Source organism: Periplaneta americana, chromosome 7, assembly GCF_040183065.1.
Source record: "Periplaneta americana isolate PAMFEO1 chromosome 7, P.americana_PAMFEO1_priV1, whole genome shotgun sequence".
In the NCBI taxonomy this organism is placed as follows: Eukaryota; Metazoa; Arthropoda; class Insecta; order Blattodea; family Blattidae; genus Periplaneta; species Periplaneta americana.
The window spans coordinates 25,215,213-25,237,284 of NC_091123.1; the positions used below are offsets into that span (position 1 = coordinate 25,215,213).

Genomic DNA, 22,072 nt, shown 5'->3' on the forward strand with positions numbered 1-22,072 from the left:
AGAACAATACCACTTTACGTCCGAGGGATTAGCGTATGTATATTTTTAACAGTAATCTCACTAAAGGTTTTGATTTATCTAGAGCAGCCGTGGCGAAAAGGCCATGGTGCGCCGAGCCACTGTGTAAGCTGCAACGTGCATAGCACCTATGGAGGGAGGCGGACAACCGAAGGGGAAGTTAATGTTTAGGACGTGTAACGATGAAAGAAATGAACAAGAAAACATAGGACACATTATTACAACCTAAAATTAACTGTCTACAGAATGTCTCTGCGACAAAGTTTCAAAATCAGGAATTATGTCACTTACTGCCAATCGTAGTTGTTCACGAAGGTATTTGTCTGTCAGTTGTGATCTAAATTTGATTTTTACTATTTTCATTGTTGAAAATAATTTTTCACAAACGTAAGTTACAGCGAACATGGCTTCAACAGAGCAAGCGAAAGAACGAAGCTTCAAATATTTATTTTTTTCCAAAGATTTGAAAAGTTCATATCTGTCAAGTCCTTACATCTAGCTTTCATTTAACGTCACATTGTAAATCTGTGAGTTTAAATTGAAAATCTAACCGCATTATTCGTACATCTGCTGTAAAAGAATCGACGTACAGAGATGATAATAATAATATTAATAACACTAATAATAATAATAACAATAACACTTAACCCTTTAATATTTCATCAGTAACATGTAGTAACTTATAATGCCGTTTTATGTTATACAACCGTTTTCCTAGTAATATTTGTGAACAAATCATACATTTAATATTTTCATCATATTGTAAGCAAAAGAATGCATCCTCCCATCCTACTTGAAACTTTCGTTTTTTATAGAGGTACATGATTTCGAGAGAGACATTGCGACCATACGCCACTCGCAGGTCCAAGACAAATACAAATAGAACGGAGTTTGACTCCAGTGAGTGAGAGGGTGGGGGTTGTAGGTAGGAAGCGAGAGAAAAGCACTGCGAGCCACAATGTGCTCGTGAGTCGCATCTTCGCCGCGGCTTATCTAGAGAAAAATCAAAACTCGAATGGGATTTAATTGACTATTACACGATTAGAAGAAAGTATATGAATGGATTATTTATGAAAGGGCCTAAGTCGCTAATTTTGTGAAAATGAGTTTGTAATGTAATACTGCTCTTTGGGAGTACATACATCGATTTAGATATGAAGAGGACTAAGTTTCACACTCTATAATGCTTAGTAGAATTTATGATACAATTTGTATTTCAGCCTTAATTTAAAAATTTCGGCCAGTAAGAAGTTTTTCTTAAACTGCTAACAATTTACTATTCAAGACTTAGGCCCTTTCATAAATAATCCATTCATATGAAGATTAGAAGAAATAAACTACTCTTAATACAATAAAATAGTAATTGACTTACTGAAATTCTACTTTACTCATGTTAGCTTCACCAAAACTTTTGAACGGAGCAGCCATTCTCAGTTGACTGTCTATGCTTTAACAAATGACGATCGCAAAGCATGTTTTATAGTACCGTAAATACTACACTACAGTAAACATCCAACCAAAAAGCTAGAAACTAAACACACTAGAATAAAAAAACACCCCAATAAAATTCTCAACACACATTTCAATTTCAGAACAGACACACCCTTTCACTCTACATTACACCACACGAACACACCCTCACAGGAAACAAAATAAGACGCGTCAAGACCAACAATGACCAGTTCTGAGGATGACCCATAATACGTCGAAACATGTAAACCAGGTACGATAGAATTTAGCACAAGAAAGTCTTATAATACATATTCCGAAGTGATGCAGTGTTAAAAGTTGTGTAATCAAGATGTATATACCGTAAAGAATTTCGAGTTTGAAATGTTGGCAAAAAAAAGAAAACAAATGCTAGGGTAGTGATAAAAACAAACAAATGCTAGGTAAGCGATAAAATTGAAGAAGTGCTAGGGAAGCGATACAATTTTGCGATAAGCAGCCATGATTGGTTGAAAGACGTCCTTTCGTACCGTTTTATTGGTCAAAACTAGTATGACGTAGGCTAGTAAAAGTGTAATAGTCAGTAAAATTCATTCGTGTTATTTTTACATTGAGCTGCATGTTTATGAGGATGACATGAATATGTTAGGAGAAAATCTACAAACGATTACGGGAAAACACGGGAATTTTACTTGAAGGAAGTAAGGAGATAGGTTTGGAAGTAAACCCCAAAAAAACAAAGTATATGATTATGCCTCGTGATCAGAAGATTGTACGAAATGGAAATATAAAACCTGAAAATTTATCTTTTGAAAAGGTAGAAAAATTCAAGTACCTTGGAGCAACACTATTAAATATAAATGACTTTCGAGAGGAAATTAAACTCAAAATAAATATGGAAAATGCCTGCTATTATTCTTTGAGAAGCTTTTGTCATCCAGTCTGCTCTCGAAAAAACTGAAAGTTAGAATTTATAAAACAATTATATTACCTGTTGCTGTGTATGGTTGTGAAACTTGAACTCTCACTTTGCGAGAGGAACAGAGGTTAAGGGTGTTCGAGATTAAGGTGCTTAGGAAAATATTTGAGGCCAAGAGAGTTTAAGTTACAGGAGAATGGAGAAAGTTACACAACGCAGAACTGCACGCACCGTATTCTTCACCTGACATAATTAGGAACACAAAATCCAGACGTTTGAGATGGACAGGGCATGTAGCACGTATGGGCGAATCCAGAAATGCATATAGAATGTTAGTTGGGAGGCCTGAGGGAAAAAGATCTATGTGGAGGTCGAAACGTAGATGGGAGGCTAATATTAAAATGGATTTGAGGGAGGTGGGATGTGATGATAGAGACTGGATTAATCTTGCAAGGATAGGGACCGATGGCGGGCTTATGTGAATTCGGCAATGAACCTCCGGGTTCCTTGAAAGCCATAAGTAAGTAAGAGAATTTAAGTGGTGCACAATATGCTTATGTCATCAAGGCTTAATGCAAAATGACGATAGTTTCGTGACTACACAGCGCTTGTTTTAGCAGCATTACAATATCCAACGTAATTATCCAAAAGAAAAATTCAGTTATTTGTGAAAAGACAGTTAATAACGAAAAAAAAAGTATTTTATAAGTCAACATGTGTCACCTATGAAGTAAATATGTGAGTTATGTTGATATAATTTAAATTTATTGCTAAAATATATTATGCCTTTTTAAAATTTACAATGCCTTTTTCAAAGATTATTGTGCCTTTCTTACGTTTTTATTGCCTTTTTTTCCTTGCCTATTTTAACGTTATAAATGCCTAAACATCCGGACTCTATTTAACTTATGTGTATTATAAATAGGGATCCTCGAGATTAATTCCTTGAGTTTCGGTATAAAAATTGGCTTAATTTCGGTGTTATTTCGTACAAAAAAACTGAATTCGGTATTATTTCACATTAAAAAATCAATAATTTTGATTCTCGTTATACAAAAAACATTATTGAATATAGGCTAACTACAAAGACTAGAGGTCTGTATCATCAAGACAATCTTAAGGAGCTTTGTACATTTTAACGATACTTACTGTTTTCTATCGGCACTTTACTGCTGTGTAGAGAAATCTTGTAATAGTATCCCAAATTGCGTGTGAATAATATAAACTACGGAAAGATACGGATTCTGTATCGCCTTGAACATATGAGTGTACGCCCACTTTTTAACATTTCCTAAATTCCTTCGGTAATACAGTAACTTCCGAAGTGAGACAAATAATAATAATAATAATAATAATAATAATAATAATAATAATAATTTATTTTAGCTGGCAGAGTTAAGGCCGTAAGGCCTTCTCTTCCACTCAACCAGCAAAAAGTATACATATATATGTATGAACTTACAAAGAATTCAACAATTTGATTTAGATAAGAGCTACATGTATACAAGAGTTATTTACGAATTAAACAACAAAATACTATGAACTATTAATTAAACACTGAAATACAAGCTATGTAGCAGAATTAAGCTAAAATACATAGAATGTTAATATATTTCAAGTAATGTTAGATAATAGAAACAGATTATTATGAGACAATTTTGAAAATAAAGCACTATCAGGATGCATGTCTAAAGGAAGGAGTAACAATGTAGACAGTGATAGTTTAAGTCAGTATGATTGGAGTGAAATGCTAAGAAGGTTATCTTTTAAGCTGTTTTTAAAAGTATTTATTGTCTTGCAGCCCCTAATACTTTGTGACAGGGAATTCCATTGTCGCGAGGTGGATACTGTAAAAGATGATGAATAACGAGATGTTCTATGAAAAGGTATACTTAACGCGCCACAGATAAGTGATATGATATTTACGTCGTGGTTAGACTATAGATAAGAGAAACGAGACGAAAGGTAATTTGGTGTTGAAGTGTGCAAATGGTAAAGTGGTTTAGAATTCACATAGATTCTTACACACTACTCCTTGATCCCTTGTAAGGACGCGTTTCTTCTGTCTTTTAGAATAATTTTCCTATTTCGTCTCTATGGAAACATCATTATCTCATATCGCTAGGACAGTCTGCCCACACTTTAAAAACAGGTGCAATGAAACGCTGATATAATTTACACAGGCTGAGTCGATTACGTGTTGCCATGGAAATTCCCGCTGTGTGAAGACTGGATTCCATAACTCAAGTTTGGTTTAAATCCCGTGTGAACATATGGGCCTGGATTTGAATTGGCAGTCAGTCAATAGTCATCTCATCAAGAGATGGGCAATTAAGTGTGCTACCGTGAGAAGAGTAACAGCCGAGTGGGGGAACCGGTATTGAGCACCGCTTTGACACGCAGCTCCAACTAGAAGTGACATCTGCACATCGTGAAGCGATGAATATTTTTGATTGGTAATTAAGTTATTATATTTGGATCATGATCAAGTACAGCCTGAAAAGTAACAAACAAAGACTTTTATTCTAAAAATAACTGAAGTAAAATCATTTAAATGAGTTCATAATATTAGAAATAAACCTAAAACAATATAGATTTTAATCTTAACAGCATTAAGTTACTCAATCTTTCAATAGATTTTGACTTTGAGATGAAACTATAGTTGGAAGACCTGATTAAGTTGGGATCACAATCAAATATTGAGAAACAAATAAATAAATAAATAAATAAATAAAAAGATAAGAAATAAATCAATAAAAATAAATAAATAGACAAATAAGTAAATAAATAAAAAAATAAAAAATAAATAAATAAATAAAAAGATAAAAAATAAATAAATAGATAAATAAATAAGTAAATAAAAAAATAAAAAAAAATAAAAATAAAAAATAAATAGATAAAAAAGTAAACAAATAAGTATGTAAATATAAAAAATAAACAAATAAAAAACAAATAAATAAACAAACTAAATAAATAAATAAATAAATAAATAAATAAATAATTAAATAAACCAAAAATATAAAAAATAAATAAATAAACAAAAATGAATAAATGAATAAATAAATGAATGAATGCATGAATAAATACATAAATAAATACATAAATAAATAAATAAATAAATGAATATGTTTGACTGCCTCCGTGGTCTGTTGGTCAGCATGCTCGCTTCCAGGTCAGGAGGTCCCGGGTTCGATTACCGGGCTCGGCGGCTCGGCTCTCGGTGAATTTTTCTTGAAGAAGAAAAAATCCCTGGGTGTATAGAGTCTGGAAATTTGTATGAATGTGAGTGTGATTGTGAGTGTGCCGGGTTAATATTAATTAACCAATCATCACAAATATAAAAAAAAATGCATCAGGACTGTCGCTGGGCAGTAACCTGAACACACGTTTCAGCGTCACATTGTTGACAAGTAACACCATCTGTTAGCACAACCATAAAGTATCTAATAGATGCTATAGAGTTATCAACAACGAAAAAAAAAATAAATCCTTTTTTGTGCCAAATAATTATTTGGAATTTTCATTGATAAAAAATTATAAGTTCTTTCATTTCGTACTATGTCTCGTTTCACTACTTTATACTTGCTTACAAATGGCTTTTAAGGAACCCGGAAGTTCACTGCCGCCCTCACATAAGCCCGCTATCGGTCTCTATCCTGAGCAAGATTAATCCAGTCTCTACCATCAAATCCCACTTCCCTCAAATCCATTTTTATATTATCCTCCCATCTACGTCTCGGTCTCCCTAAAGATCTTTTTCCCTCCGGCCTCCCAACTAACATTCTATATGCATTTCTGGATTCGTCCATACGTGCTACATATCCTGCCCATCTCAAACGTCTGGATTTAAATATTCCTTATTATGTCAGGTGAAGAATACAATGCGTGCAGTTCTGCGTTGTGTAACTTTCTCCATTCTCCTGTAACTTCATGACTCTTAGTACCAAATATTTTCCTAGGTACCTTATTCTCAAACACCCTTAGCCTCTGTTCCTCTCTCGAAGTGAGAGTCTAAGTTTCACAGCCATACAGAACTGGTAATATAACTGTTTTATAATAATAATAACAGTAATAATAATAATAATAATAATAATAATAATAATTATAATAATAATAATAATAATGGTAATAATAATGGAAATCAACAATTATAATTGCCCACCGCTGTGGAGTAACTGCTAGTATGCCTGACCTTGAAACGAGCGAGCCCGGGTGAAAATCCTGGTTGGGACAAGTTACCTTGTTGAGGTTTTTTTCCGGGGTTTTCCCTTACCAGATTCAGAGCAAATGTTGGGTAACTTTCGGCGCTGAACCCTGGACTCATTTATAATCTTTTCGCTGTAAGAAAAATCCTAATATAAACAATAGCACGTGACTGAAGTGAGGCTTCATTGGCCGCTGTTTGGCGCCATAGATTCTCGGTACGTGATTCCGCCTACTGTTGTACATTCTGTTTCATGTTAAACATTTCCCTTTACTCATCAAGTAGGCCTAACCTCGCTACTATGCATTCGTTTACTTAGGTAACATTTACGTTATAATTACTGTAATTAAATTATTTTAAACTTAGGTATAAGGTCAATCGCTGCCGGGCAAAGGAGTTATTCCTTCCAAATCGGAGTCGTCAGACCTATCGTCGGCAGGATTTATGACGAGACGGTCCACAACAGCGTCAGTTATCCCTACCAGCTGGAACATGCGGTATGATTGACTTGTTCTGAATAGATAACGTTGGATTCAACTCACTTAACTTATTACTGTATATACATATAAGGCTATTTGTTTTTCTCCGCTTTTGAGAGGGTTTCCACTCTTATGATTAATAACCACACACACCGAGGATGCAGAAGCCATACTACGAGCTCAAGAGACGCCAGCTTGTTACAAGAACAGACTACCTCGGTATTACTGTTGGTATTCATCTGCGTTTATACTGGGTGTTCAGTTCAAAATGTGTCATGGCTCGCTGTATGTCGTCATGTGGCTATCCGATGAGCCTAGAGAATTCAATCTTCCTACACTTCCGCAGAGGCGTATTACCTAAATGCGAGAGAAGTTGCCTAGCAAGTACGGCGTTCATTCAGAAGAGTACTTACCGATACGTACGGTAACGCCAGTAGTGGCAAGAATGTGAACTGTTTGGAAACACGTACTGAAGTGAGTTTTTTTTCTTACTGTCGGGATATGGGGAGAGGGTTAAGACGATTACTTACGTATTTGTTGACATTAACTTCGACGGTCAACATGGCACGGAGCATTTGATTTGTGTCGTGGAATGTTGCCGTACGCAATCGATGATAACAAATACCCTGCGTACGACTTGCCCGCGCAAAACACAGTTCGAAAGAGGTTATGGTAGCACACAGTCCGTACAGACTGCCATCTGTTGCTACGACGTTCAAGTTATACCGTACACGTTCTCAAGTTCAGATTGAAGAACGCCTTAAATAATAGGCAACTTCTCTAACATATAAGCTGAAACTCGCTTCAAATCGGTGACCCAACAACAGTGACATCATGACACACTTTGAAATGAACGCCCAGTAGTACATAACAAAATATAAAAGTAGCTTTTCTTTTACATAGCGTTTTACATATGAGTGAAGTTGAATGTTGCATCGTATTTAACAACTAGAATTCAATTTTTTTATTTTCAAATAACACGAGATTATGGTTTCCAAATACGAACTATATTTTCCTGCGTCATGCGAGTGTTTCGACTGGGAACCAATCACGGGTATGACAGCAACGTGCTTGTGTTTACGTTAGGATTTTTCTTACAGCGAAAACAGCGTAGCTCGCACTATCACCTTCATATCATTCAGGCGCTAGATAACCGTAACTGTGGAAAAAGCGTCGTAAAATAACCCACCAAAAAACAATTATAATTATTATTATTACTGTTGACAGCGTAGAGTATTAATCTTGTTTGCAAATCAGGATGCTAATTCAGACAAAGGTATGATATAGAATTAGTATAGAATGCTGTTTAAAATGCTTTATAGTTTATGATAGATGTCTGTTAGAATGTTTACGTGGCAGGTTCTCAACTAGAGATGTTATAACGCAGCTGTGCTTTGTTAAAACACAGCTTTTAGATTCTATTTATCTTAGAGTGCAGTTAAAAGTGTGAAAGAGATTCTAGAAACAAAAGTGTTATTTTCATCATTCAAGGCCCTATCTGTTTGGATACAACAGTAGAAATATGCGTTCATGGCAACCTCTACAAGACCACACTGCTCGGAAAAAAAAAACATATAAATAGGCCTACAAGCTGCGTCTTTTTATGTTTTATTTTAATTACATGTTTATGCCACCGTATTCAGTGGTATCATCTACATTTTCAAAATCTTCTCAAGAATACAACAAATCAACGAAAGTTATCGAGGTTCGATCTCAGACTGTGTGATCTGTGGTGACAAAAGCTACAGTTTGCAGTTTTTTCTCTGAATGAGTGATTAATTAAAAATTCGCCCTCTCGCGGACACATTCAGGTAGAGTTATCTTAATTAGTCAAGCAATAAGTTATATAGCTAGTGGATTTATTAATTTGTTAGTCAATCAGTCATTTATAGGTAGGTATATCATACTATTTGTTGATTTGTCAGTCATTTAACTAGAGGATTTTTAAAATAAATTACTTAACCAATAATTTACTATCGGATTTGGTAATTATTATACGGTCATTTAGTTAGTGGATTTGTTAATAAATTAGTTAGTCATTTAGCTAGTTAGTTTCTTAATTTATGAATCAGTCTTTTAGCTAGTCAGTCATTAGCTAGTAGGATTGTTAATAAATTTGTTAGTCAATCAGTAATTAGATAGTGTTTGTTAACAGTTATCCAATCAATACTATTTAAGTAATGTGTTTGTTAATAGTCAATAATTTAGGTAGTGTGTTTGTTAATAGTTAGTCACTCAGTTTGTTGATAATTAATAATTTAGGTAGTGTTTGTTAATAGTCAATAATTTAGGTAATGTGTTTGTTAATAGTTAGTCACTCAGTTTGTTGATAATTAATAACTTAGGTAGTGTTTGTTAATAGTCAATAATTTAGGTAATGTGTTTGTTAATAGTTAGTCACTCAGTTTGTTGATAATTAATAACTTAGGTAGTGTTTGTTAATAGTTAATAATTTAGGTAATGTGTTTGTTAATATTTAGTCACTCAGTTTGTTGATAATTAATAATTTAGGTAGTGTTTGTTAATAGTTAATAATTTAGGTAATGTGTTTGTTAATAGTTAGTCACTCAGTTTGTTGATAATTAATAACTTAGGTAGTGTTTGTTAATAGTTAATAATTTAGGTAATGTGTTTGTTAATATTTAGTCACTCAGTTTGTTGATAATTAATAATTTAGGTAGTGTTTGTTAATAGTCAATAATTTAGGTAATGTGTTTGTTAATAGTTAGTCACTCAGTTTGTTGATAATTAATAACTTAGGTAGTGTTTGTTAATAGTCAATAATTTAAGTAATGTGTTTGTTAATAGTTAATAATTTAGGTAATGTGTTTGTTAATATTTAGTCACTCAGTTTGTTGATAATTAATAATTTAGGTAGTGTTTGTTAATAGTCAATAATTTAGGTAATGTGTTTGTTAATAGTTAGTCACTCAGTTTGTTGATAATTAATAAATTAGTAGTGTTTGTTAATAGTTAATAATTTAGGTAATGTGTTTGTTAATAGTTAATAATTTAGGTAATGTGTTTGTTAATATTTAGTCACTCAGTTTGTTGATAATTAATAATTTAGGTAGTGTTTGTTAATAGTCAATAATTTAGGTAATGTGTTTGTTAATAGTTAGTCACTCAGTTTGTTGATAGTTAATAATTTAGGTAATGTGTTTGTTAATAGTTAGTAACTCAGTTTGTTGATAATTAATAATTTAGGTAGTGTTTCTTAATAGTTAATAATTTAGGTAATGTGTTTGTTAATAGTTAGTCACTCAGTTTGTTGATAATTAATAATTTAGGTAGTGTTTGTTAATACTCAATAAATATTAAGTAGTATGTTTGTTAATAGTTAGTCAATCAATAATATTTAGGTAATGTGTTTGTTAATAGTCATTGATGATTTAGATAGTGTATTTTATACAGTTAGTCAGAGAATAATTTAGGTAGTGTGTTTGTTAACAGTCAATCTATAATTTAGGTAGTGTTTATTAACAATTAGTCAATGAATAATTTATGTAGTGTGTTTGTTGAGAGTCAATGAATAATTTATATTGAGGGTTTATTAATTTTATTTGTTAGTCGGTAAGTAATTTAGGTAATGGTTTTGTCAATTAGTAAGTTAATCAATCCATAATTTAGGTAATGGGTTTGTTAGTTAGGCTATCAGTAATTTAACTCATGGGTTTCTGAATTGGTTAGTCAATCAATAAATTAAATATGTAATGGGTTTGTTAGTCAATCAATAATTCAGATCATAGGTTTTTAATTAGTCAATCAGGAATTCAGGTCATATGTTTAATTAGTCAATCAATAATTCAGATCATAGGTTTTTTAATTAGTCAATCAATAATTCAGGTCATGTGTGTTAATTAGTCAATCAATAATTCAGATCATAACTTTTTAAATTAGTCAATCAATAATTTAGGTCATGTGTTTTAATTAGTCAATCAATAATTCAGATCATAGGCTTTTTAATTAGTCAGTCAATAATTCAGGTCATGTGTTTTAATTAGTCAATCAATAATTCAGATCATAGGTTTTTTAATTAGTCAATCAATAATTTAGGTCATATGTTTTAATTAGTCAATCAATAATTCAGATCATAGGTTTTTAATTAGTCAATCAATAATTCAGGTCATCTGTTTTAATTAGTCAATCAATAATTCAGATCATAGGTTTTTTAATTAGTCAATCAATAATTCAGGTCATATGTTTAATTAGTCAATCAATAATTCAGATCATAGGTTTTTTAATTAGTCAATCAATAATTCAGGTCATAGATTTTTTAATTAGTCAATCAGTAATTCAGATCATAGGTTTTTTAATTTGTCAATCAATAATTCAGGTCATAGGTTTTTTAACTAGTCAATCAGTAATTCAGATCATAGATTTTTTTAATTTGTCAATCAATAATTCAGGGCATAGGTTTTGTAATTAGTCAATCAATAATTTAGGTAATAGATCTTTAATTAGTCAATCAATAATTAATGTCATAGGTTTTTCTAATTAGTCAATCAGTAATTCAGATCATAGGTTTTTTAATTTGTCAATCAATAATTCAGGTCATAGGTTTTTTAACTGGTCAATCAATAATTCAGATCATAGATTTTTTAATTTGTCAATCAATAATTCAGGTCATAGGTTTTTTAATTAGTCAATCAATAATTCAGATCATAGGTTTTTTAATTAGTCAATCAATAACTCAGGTCATCTCTTTTAATTAGTCAATCAATAATTCAGATCATAGATTTTTTTAATTAGTCAATCAGTAATTCAGGTCATATGTTTTAATTAGTCAATCAATTATTCAGATCATAGGTTTTTAATTAGTCAATCAATAATTCAGGTCATCTGTTTTAATTAGTCAATCAATAATTCAGATCATAGATTTTTAATTAGTCAATCAATAATTCAGGTCATAGATTTTTTAATTAGTCAATCAGTAATTCAGATCATAGGTTTTTTAATTTGTCAATCAATAATTCAGGTAATAGGTTTTTTAACTAGTCAATTAGTAATTCTGATGATAGATTTTTTAATTTGTCAATCAATAATTCAGGTCATAGGTTTTTTAATTCGTCAATCAATAATTTAGGTCATAGATCTTTAATTAGTCAATCAATAATTAAGGTCACGGGGTTTTTTAATTAGTCAATCAGTAATTCAGATCATAGGTTTTTTAATTTGTCAATCAATAATTCAGGTCATAGGTTTTTTAACTGGTCAATCAATAATTCAGATCATAGATTTTTTAATTTGTCAATCAATAATTCAGGTCATAGGTTTTTTAATTAGACAATCAATAAATCAGATCATAGATTTTTTAATTTGTCAATCAATAATTCAGGTCATAGGTTTTTTAACTAGTCAATCAATAATTCAGATCACAGATTTTTTAATTTGTCAATCAATAATTCAGGTCATAGGTGTTTTAATTAGTCAATCAATAATTTAGGTCATAGATTTTTAATTAGTCAATCAATAATTAAGGTCATAGGTTTTTTTAATTAGTCAATCAGTAATTCAGATCATAGGTTTTTTAATTTGTCAATCAATAATTCAAGTCATAGGTTAGTTAATATTATTCTCCCAAGTAATTTTCTAACTAATTCTTCCTTTACTGTAGAATAAGTCTATGCTTGTCTCTTTAGAAGAGAGCAACCGCATACATGTTACGTTTCGGGATATACGGTGTAGCAGGTAGCCTCACTAACCCCTGTAGTTAGCGCCGGCACCTGAACCGTCAGCTGCCACACACTGAGATGATACTGTCTTCACTTGCCTTTGAAATTCCTTCGTGAAGTTATTACATAGGAGATAGTATCGCACTTAGCATTCCTTCACGTAAATTAGGCGAAAAAATGTGTACACAAGTTGTTAATGGCTCCATTGTTAAGAAAGGACTTCGTTTCTGGCCTTTATTTTCTGATAGAAATAATTTCATTGGATTCTGTCCCAGTGCACATATCATACAGGAGGCCGTGACGTCTGCAAATTGAAAAGAAGCCGCATTCGTAAGCCTACATAACTTATTTATGTACTTACAGCTCTGTCATTCCTTCGGAGTAAAAACACAAGCGGATTGCTGTGCTGAAATTTATTGCCAGGAGACAAATTGAGTTATTCGCCGGGACAAATTGGTTGATTGTTCAGCCAGAGTATCTCAAACAGTACCCGGAGTTCTCTGTTGTGCAGCCGGGAACATAAAGTCAGTTTTATTTGTTTGCTACAGTTAACATACATAGCCTACGTTAACTCTTCCTGCACAAAAGGAAGCACTGGTCATTTAAAACTAACTTAACTTCATACACTTAACATTCCTAGCAAGCTGTTGCAAGTAAGCATTGTAGCATTTGTGTTGGAGTAAAGTATGACTTTAATTGTCTCGTTATGCGAGGTATGGAGAAAGTATTGTCATGTTACACGGAAATACACATGTTCAGAAATCCTGAGACGATGCTTTGTTAGTCGAACGGTTAGAGAGTTTGAGCTTCGGATTTCCATGCCGGAACTTTGGGTACAAATCCCGGGGGGTCCAAGTGGTATTTGTGGTGAAAAAAGACTGTGTCTGGAACACGTTTTCTCAGTAACGGTAATGTCTTTTCTCCTGCCCGAAATTACATAATCTCTTCAATAATCGATATCATCATTCATTCCTCATGAACACCTTTTCCAGTTGTATTTCAGAAAATATCAATTGCATTTCAGATTTGTCAATTGTATTTCAGAAATTATCAATTATATTTCATATTTGTCAATTCTATTCCAGAAATTATCAAATTGTATTTCAGATTTTTCAATTGTATTTCAGAAATTATCAATTAGGGTAAATTAGGGTCTGTTGGACAGTCGGGAATGTTGGACACTTTGTACTTTAACGTGTTACCTCGCCACTTGTGGGCACCACATTCTGCTAGAAGTCAATGACGGAAGTAGCCACGAGTGGGGCTACTTCAGCTTTCTATATTGAATCATTTTCGCACAGGTACTGTCGTCCATTTGCTTACATCGTATCCCGGTTTCCCCCACCAGCTTTTATTCGCCAGCTAGTGGCTGGGCTGTCGTCTTAGCTCTTTTGTGAGAACATTAATTTGTGTTAGGAATTGGACGTCTACGTAATATTATACAACTGTTTAAAATAACTTAAATAAAATGGCCTCGTTAAGTAATTAACTGTCACGTGATTTCCTCCCTTTCTACGACCCTACGACATAACCATTTGGACGGACAGTAGATAGCATGTCTGAGTAATTTTATCTTTTCGGATCGGGCAGAAGTGAAGATTGAATTTAAAATACGTAAGGTACTCTTTTATAGAGTAGGTACAGAATTATTTCAACATGAGTTACTAGTAAGAAGGACGAAACTGGTAATTGGGATTAGGTACAATAGTCTATAGTGCAATAATATGCACATTAGAACTGAAATGAACGGCCACCATTTTCAAAAATGTGTTTAAATATCCATATTATGATTTTTTCAATTTAACTTCATTCTCTATATTGTACACTAATGCTATAGACAGTATAATATACACTGCATAATGAATACGTCCACATGGACAGCTCAGTTCGTGAGTAAAAACACTCTCATTGTTAATACTGTACTGTTTTTTGATTAAACAAAAACCTAATGAACATAATCAAACTCAAAAGCGCGATATTTCCCAGTTTACGTAAATGGATGAACTACTTTTCTTCCCTCCTATACCTAGTAAAGTGATTTGTTTGTATATTACGCCAGTATCATCGAACTCCAGTCGTGGAAGGGGGTAGCAGACGGCGTTAATCCAGAGGTATAGGCAAGTTAATATTAAAAATGTTAGTAAAAATAAAATGATGTCCCTGCATAAGCTACTGTACAGAGAAATAGTAAATTAAATTCATTATTATCTACACTTTTGTATCAGTTTTATTGTATTTAAGCAATATTTACATTCTGCCAAGTGATTCGTGGAATAGGAGTGCCAACGGCTCTTGCATTGAGAACCACTGGCTCTTCCTCCTTCACGTGGACCGTAGTGAAACGTTCCACAAACTTAGGTGCCACCACTTCCTCCTTCTCAATCACAGTCAAATTACAATGGAATACACAAAGCAAACAATTAGGAATAACTCATGACATTAATACACTTGAATTCTTACATCTAATTGAAATCATTGTTTCTAGTTCACGTTGACACTTGTTTAAAACTTGAAACTGTATTAGCAGAATCGTTAAAAATGTCAAAATTTAAAACACGTACAACATATAAAAATATGGACATTGCGATAGTTGTTTTCTTTACGGTCCGACAAGGTTTAATAAATTAGTGTGAGAAATGAAGCTTTGCCAAGTTAAGGGTTAATATTCCAGTGACGGATTCATTCCGAGCTCCAAAACATCCAGCTCGGAAGTACTACCAATATCGGAAAAACAAAAGTAACACAGATAACCAGAATAAATATAAACAAACTACAAATCCGGAACGTGCAACTAAAAGAGATCGACTGAAACGTAGAGAAAAATACAGGGACATCATTTTATTTTTACTTCAATTTTTATTGTACCTGAGTTTTTTAATGTACTTCACTCCCACCCCTTCTACTAATGAAGTTCAACCGTCCTCCACACAGATCCAAGACTGCATACACAGTCATAGTAGCCTTACGGTCATAGTAAACAGTACGTTCCAAAAATATGTTCGCGTTTTCCAGTGACGAAAGAGCTTTCAATATTAAATCATTTTCGCACAGGTACTGTCGTCCATTTGCCTACATCGTATCCCGGTTTCCCCCACCAGCTTTTATTCGCCAGCTAGTGGCTGGGCTGTCTTAGCCCCTTTCTTAGAACATTAATTTCTGTTAGGAATTGGACGTCTACGTAATATTATACAACTGTTTAAAATAACTTAAATAAAAGGGCCTTGTTAAGTAACTGTCACGTGATTTCTTCCCTTTCTACGACATAACCACTTGTACGAACAGTAGATAGCATGTCTGAGTAATTTTATCTTTTCGGATCCGGCAGAAGTGAAGATTGAATTTACAGTACCTAAGGTACCCTTTTATAGAGTAGGTACGGAATTATTTCAACATGAGTTACTAGTACGAAGAACGGAACTGGTAATTGGGATTAGGTATAATAGTCTACAGTGCGATAATATGCACATTAGAACTGAAGCCTGTATGAAATGAACGGCCACCATTTTAAAATGTGTTTAAATATCCATATTATGATTATTTTTCAATTTAACTTCATTATCTATATTTTACGCTAATGTGCTTTAGACAGTAGGTCTATAATATACACTGCATAATGAATACGTCCACATGGACAGCTCAGTTCGTGAGTAAAAATACTTATTGTTAATACTGTACTGTATTTTGATTAAACAAAAACCTAATGAAAATGATCAAACTCAAAAGCGCGATATTTCCTAGTTTAAGTAAATGGATGAGCTACTTTTCTTCCCTCCTATACCTAGTAAAGTGATTTGTTTGTATATTACGCCAGTATCATCGAACTCCAGTCGTGGAAGGAGGTAGGAAACGGCGTTGACCCAAAGGTATAGCCAGGTTAATATTAAAAATGTTAGTAAAAATAAAATGAAGTGCCTCTATATGTTATTGTAGCTAACTCTGAACTTTTTTTACTGTAGGCCCACATTATTTGAAAATCTACAATCCCTGCCAGGAAACGTTGTGTTTTTACGGTTCCAGTCATTTACCATAATTGTGTCAAGTGAACCGGAAGGCCTTAACGAGTCCCTTTGTTGCAGATGTGCCGGGCCCTGTGGCAGGGGAGCCCGTGGTCATTGATAGCGGACGGAACTGGCTCACACTGTCCTGGCCCAAATCTGAGATCCGTGGGGGCGCGCCGGTCCTCGCCTACCGAGTGGAGGCGTGGCCCCTCGGCGGCGATGGTGGAGCGCGCTGGATCGAGGTCTGTATACTACTCCGCTTCAAATCAAGAATAATTTTTTATTTCAATTATGTTCAATGTTGCAATCAATCGTGGATTTTCATGAGTATTTTAGTCGAAATTGGATTATTTTAGCGATAAATGTAGTATACCAATAACTGCCCAATTTATTTATTATTTTTAGAATTTGAAAAAGCATGTGATCGAGTAAAGAGGTACTATTATGGAAAGTTCTGGAATACTATATGGTCCCAAATAATTTAATAAATGACATAAATAGTAATATACGTTACAAGAGCGGTATGTTGACGTTTTCATGGTCGAGGAAAAGATTGAAAAAGCGAAACGTAGTTGAGCTTTTTTAATTTCCGAGAACATGAAAACAAACATACCGCTCGTGTATCGTAAATTATTTTGTGCGAAGATCGTTTATTACATACCTGAAAGACGAATTTCTAATTAGTTGCAATGAAATCTCCATCTTGGTTTCTGTTTAATGACGGCAACTTCGGAAAACCAAAATATCTTTCTTCAACATTGTTGCTATAAAATGTTTTCTGTGTTTACTATACTCCAGCAGGCCGCGATATACGTCTGTCTTTTTTCCCCCCAGTCTATAAATACGAACTTAAAACAAACGGTAAGGTTATGTAATGATTTATTTTTCATTTTAATATTTTAACAATATTATTTATATAACATATTGCAGTAATAATATCGGCATCTGGAATCTTGTTGATTTTTTCACGGCTTCCTTAATGTTACTTGTATCAGGAATGCAATAAGTTTCGTGGAGTAGTAGACTTTACTTAATTTTTGCAAATATTTAAAAACAATAATTAACATTGCAATCTAGGTTAAATTGCAGTGGTAAGTTTCCAATTTATAATTATTACTATGTTAAACGTCTCTAAAAATAATATGTTAAAAGCCTAAGCAGTAAAATGAATGTCGCGCTTAAGCGGTAAGAAGAGGGAAATTGTTATGTGTGTTACGTTGGGAATACTGAATGTGGTATTTCACACTTACCGCGTATTGGTTCTATGCGGAAAACAAGCAAATACGCACGATCTCGCACAAAAGTATTTATGCTTGACCATGCCGAAATGTAGTAATTATACACCTGCTAGTAGTCCTTTAATGCATGCCATTAAAGTACACCTATTCATTAAAGTTCATGTTTTCGATTATTCTCGGATATGCAATCGAAAGACAACTGGAAATGTCACGGAGGCTGGAAATCCAATACTGTCGCAGAAGGTTATGTTCTGTTACTATAATAATTAGCATTAATTGTAAATAATATTGAAATAAATTCAATTTGTCATCTCGTTTTTCAATGTCGAATTCAATTTCAAGGTTATATCAAGATTAATTTTTATCTTACTCTCTAGATTATATCAAGGTCGTCGACATTCGTTTCCCGGAAAAAGTCAATACTTTCGCGTCTGCGCACATCTCACAATTTTTGAGGTAGGCTATTGCACTCACTCACATAACAATAACATGAATACTTATGAATAATTTCAAGTTAGAAATAGGGTCGAGCATAAAAAGTCGTATGAAACTTGCCTATAATGGTAATTAAGACGCTCGTATGAAAATTATGAAACTCGCTTGCGCTCGTTTCATAAACATCCTCGCGTCTTAATTACTAACATTATAGGCTCGTTGCATAATGTACTATTATGAAACAACTTTAATAAAAATTAAATTAAATCATGGAAATGGTAAGTTTTTAAGTAAATCAAGGACTCAAACAAGGTTGTGGTGTCTCTCCATTATTATTTATTTTATACCTGGACAAAATAATTAAAGGATAGAATTCATTAAAATCCCCGGGCGTATACATTGATAGAAATACAGTATTACAGTCCTTTTTACAGATGACCAAATATTGGTGGGAGAAAGTGAACATGATTTGCTGCGATCTGTTTTTAAAGTGCAATATATTCTTAGAAACTATAATAAAAAAATTCCAGAAGATAAATTTAAGTCGATGACAATAACTGGAAAAACCTTCCTAGAGTTAAAATACTGATAACTAACAAAATTATTGAACAGGTAACAGATTTTGTATACTTGGAAAGCCATGCCTCAATTTGAAAATCGAAAAGATGTTCAGACAAATTTAGTAAAATATAACAGATTAAATGGCGTGTTGAAGAGAAATTTTGGAAAATACATGAAGAAAGGAATTCAAATTAGATACCACAACATTATTTCTAAACCAGCACTTCTATATGAAAGCGAATGTTGGATTCTTCTGCAGCATAATAAACACAGAATTAACTATTCATAGATGAGATTTCTACGCCCGTTTAAAGCGGAGTGACTTTACGAATTAAAAGTGAGGAAATTAGAGAAAAATGGAATGTCGAAGAAATTTTAAAAGAAATAAAAAAATACCAGTACAAATGGAGTCATCACGTTCAAAGGAAGTCAGTTAATTCAAGAAATTATTAAACAACAAAGTGATTTTAATTATCTTGGTTACATTGTGTCATATACCGGCAATGGAGATGTGCAAAATAAATTAAACAAATTCCAAACATTATGTGGTACAATGAAAAGAACTTTTAAAAATTGTAATAGAGCAACACTGTTAAAACTTTACAAAGTAATGGCGATCCCAACCTTGCTTTATGGGTGTGAAAGTTGGGTCTTGACTGTCTCACAACAGAAGAAAATAGAGGCTGCTGAGATGAAATTTTTGAGACAGGTCGCAGGTTATAGACTCATGGACAAAAAAGAGAAATGAAGATATTAGAAAAGAATTGGAAATTCAGAGTCTAAATGAAACAATCATTGAATACAGACAAAGATGGCAAGATCATAAACAAAGAATGGATGAAGATCGTATACCACAAATAATAAATAAGTATAAACCTGTAGGTAGAAGAAATGTCGGCAGGCCACGGATGAGATGGTCGGATCAGTTTTCTTGAAGACGGAACGAGCCACAAGGCTTATGCCGTGATGAAGATGATGATGATTAAACTATAAAGCAAAAGGAACCCGAAACATAGGAAGACCATTTTTGTCGATGGACAGATCAGTTTTTTTAGAAGCAGAACTGGCATTGGTTACCCAGAACTGCATAGAGAAGAATAAAAAGAAGCAATATATATTGGAAAAGTGTTGATTAATATGTAATAATATGTAAAAATAAATTAAAATACAACGTAATTTCATTAGAGTTCTGTCACAGCATTTTACGTTTCTTGATGCTTTAAGCACAGTTAATGCCGGTGCTTACCTTGTATCTTTGAATCTACGAATTTCGGCTGCTATGAAGTAGTGTTTTTTATGAAGGAAATTACCATAAATAATAAATTACCTGTGATATTATTGGGCTGCATCTTATCGTACCTTTTTATCAACAATAGATCTGATTTTGGATATAAGAATAACGAACAATGGAGCCAGCAATACAACAGGAGAGTGAACACATTACTGAATGTACTCTGTAAAATACGCTATATTATTATTATTATTATTATTATTATTATTATTATTATTATTATTATTATTATTATTTTAAGGGTGTGATTGCTGGATCTTCATGATGCAGAAAGTGTATTTCACAAAGTCAAAGATTTTCTTAATTTTCTATAGACGACAAATTATTATTATTATTATTATTATTATTATTATTATTATTATTATTATTATTATTATTTTAAGGGTGTGATATGCTTGATCTTCATAATGAAGAAAGTGTATTTCAAAAAGTTAAAGATTTTCTTAATTTTCTATAGACAACAAATTATTATTATTATTATTATTATTATTATTATTATTATTATTATTATTATTATTTTAAGGGTGTGATATGCTGGATCTTGATAATGAAGAAAGTGTATTTCAAAAAGTCAAATATGTTCTTAATTTTCTAAAGACGACAAATTATTATTATTATTATTATTATTATTATTATTATTATTTTAAGGGTGTGATATACTGGATCTTGATAATGAAGAAAGTGTATTTCAAAAAGTTAAAGATTTTCTTAATTTTCTATAGACGACAAATTATTATTATTATTATTATTATTATTATTATTATTATTATTATTATTATTATTGTCCACATCTGTGGAGTAACGGTCAGCGCGTCTGGCTGCGAAACCAGGCGGCCCGGGTTCGAATCCCGGTTGGGGCAAGTTACCTGGTTGAGGTTTTTTCCGGGGTTTTCCCTCAACCCAATACGAGCAAATGCTGCGTAACTTTCGGTGCTGGACCCCGGACTCATTTCACCGGCATTATCAACTTCATTTCATTCAGACGCTAAATAACCTAGATGTTGATAAAGCGTCGTAAAATAACCCAATAAAAAATATTATTATTGTTATTATTATTATTATTATTATTATTATTATTATTATTATTATTTTAAGGGTGAGATATACTGGATCTTGATAATAAAGAAAGTGTATTTCAAAAAGTTAAAGATTTTCTTAATTTTCTAAAGACTACAAATTATTATTATTATTATTATTATTATTATTATTATTATTATTATTATTATTATTATTTTAAGGGTGAGATATACTGGATCTTGATAATGAAGAAAGTGTATTTCAAAAAGTTAAAGATTTTCTTAATTTTCTAAAGACTACAAATTATTATTATTATTATTATTATTATTATTATTATTATTATTATTATTGTTCCACGATGTAGAAGACTCCAACGACCTTGCAGTCTCCTTGTACGTCATCGTTCCTTTAAAAGGAAGAGGAGACTAACCTGCTAGTAAAGAAGGTAGATTACGCCAGCTGAAGGGTTTTCCCGGATTGTTGCATCCATTAGTCAAGTCTCTGCAGCTAATGGACCAAGTCTGGCCTGCGAAGGCCGAACAATTTAGACTGAGATGGGACCCTGAGATTGAACTGGATGGACATGTTCCGGCCCCGTTCGCCTGATAGAGCCTTCGATGCTTTTTTTTTTTTTTTACGCCTGCACGTGTTTACCATGAGACACTTAGTTTTAAATCTCTTGGAATTCTTCATCCAACGAGTTCCTCGATTGTGGTTCTGAAATGGCGGCTATTCTCTGTCAGTCCAGATGTGTTACGACGTGCCGATACAAAGATGAATAGATGAAT

At 32.8% G+C, this 22,072-nt stretch overlaps 1 protein-coding gene across 5 annotated transcripts in view; it reads left to right on the forward strand.

Moving 5' to 3' along the window:
* Positions 1-22,072, forward strand: part of LOC138702989 (titin homolog) — a 914,774-nt gene that overhangs the window by 255,074 nt on the left and 637,628 nt on the right. For all 5 annotated transcript variants that reach the window (XM_069830459.1, XM_069830463.1, XM_069830460.1 and 2 more), the window contains one exon: positions 16,821-16,984. In XM_069830459.1, the coding sequence (XP_069686560.1) occupies positions 16,821-16,984 (164 nt within the window). The remainder of the gene's footprint in view (positions 1-16,820; positions 16,985-22,072) is intronic.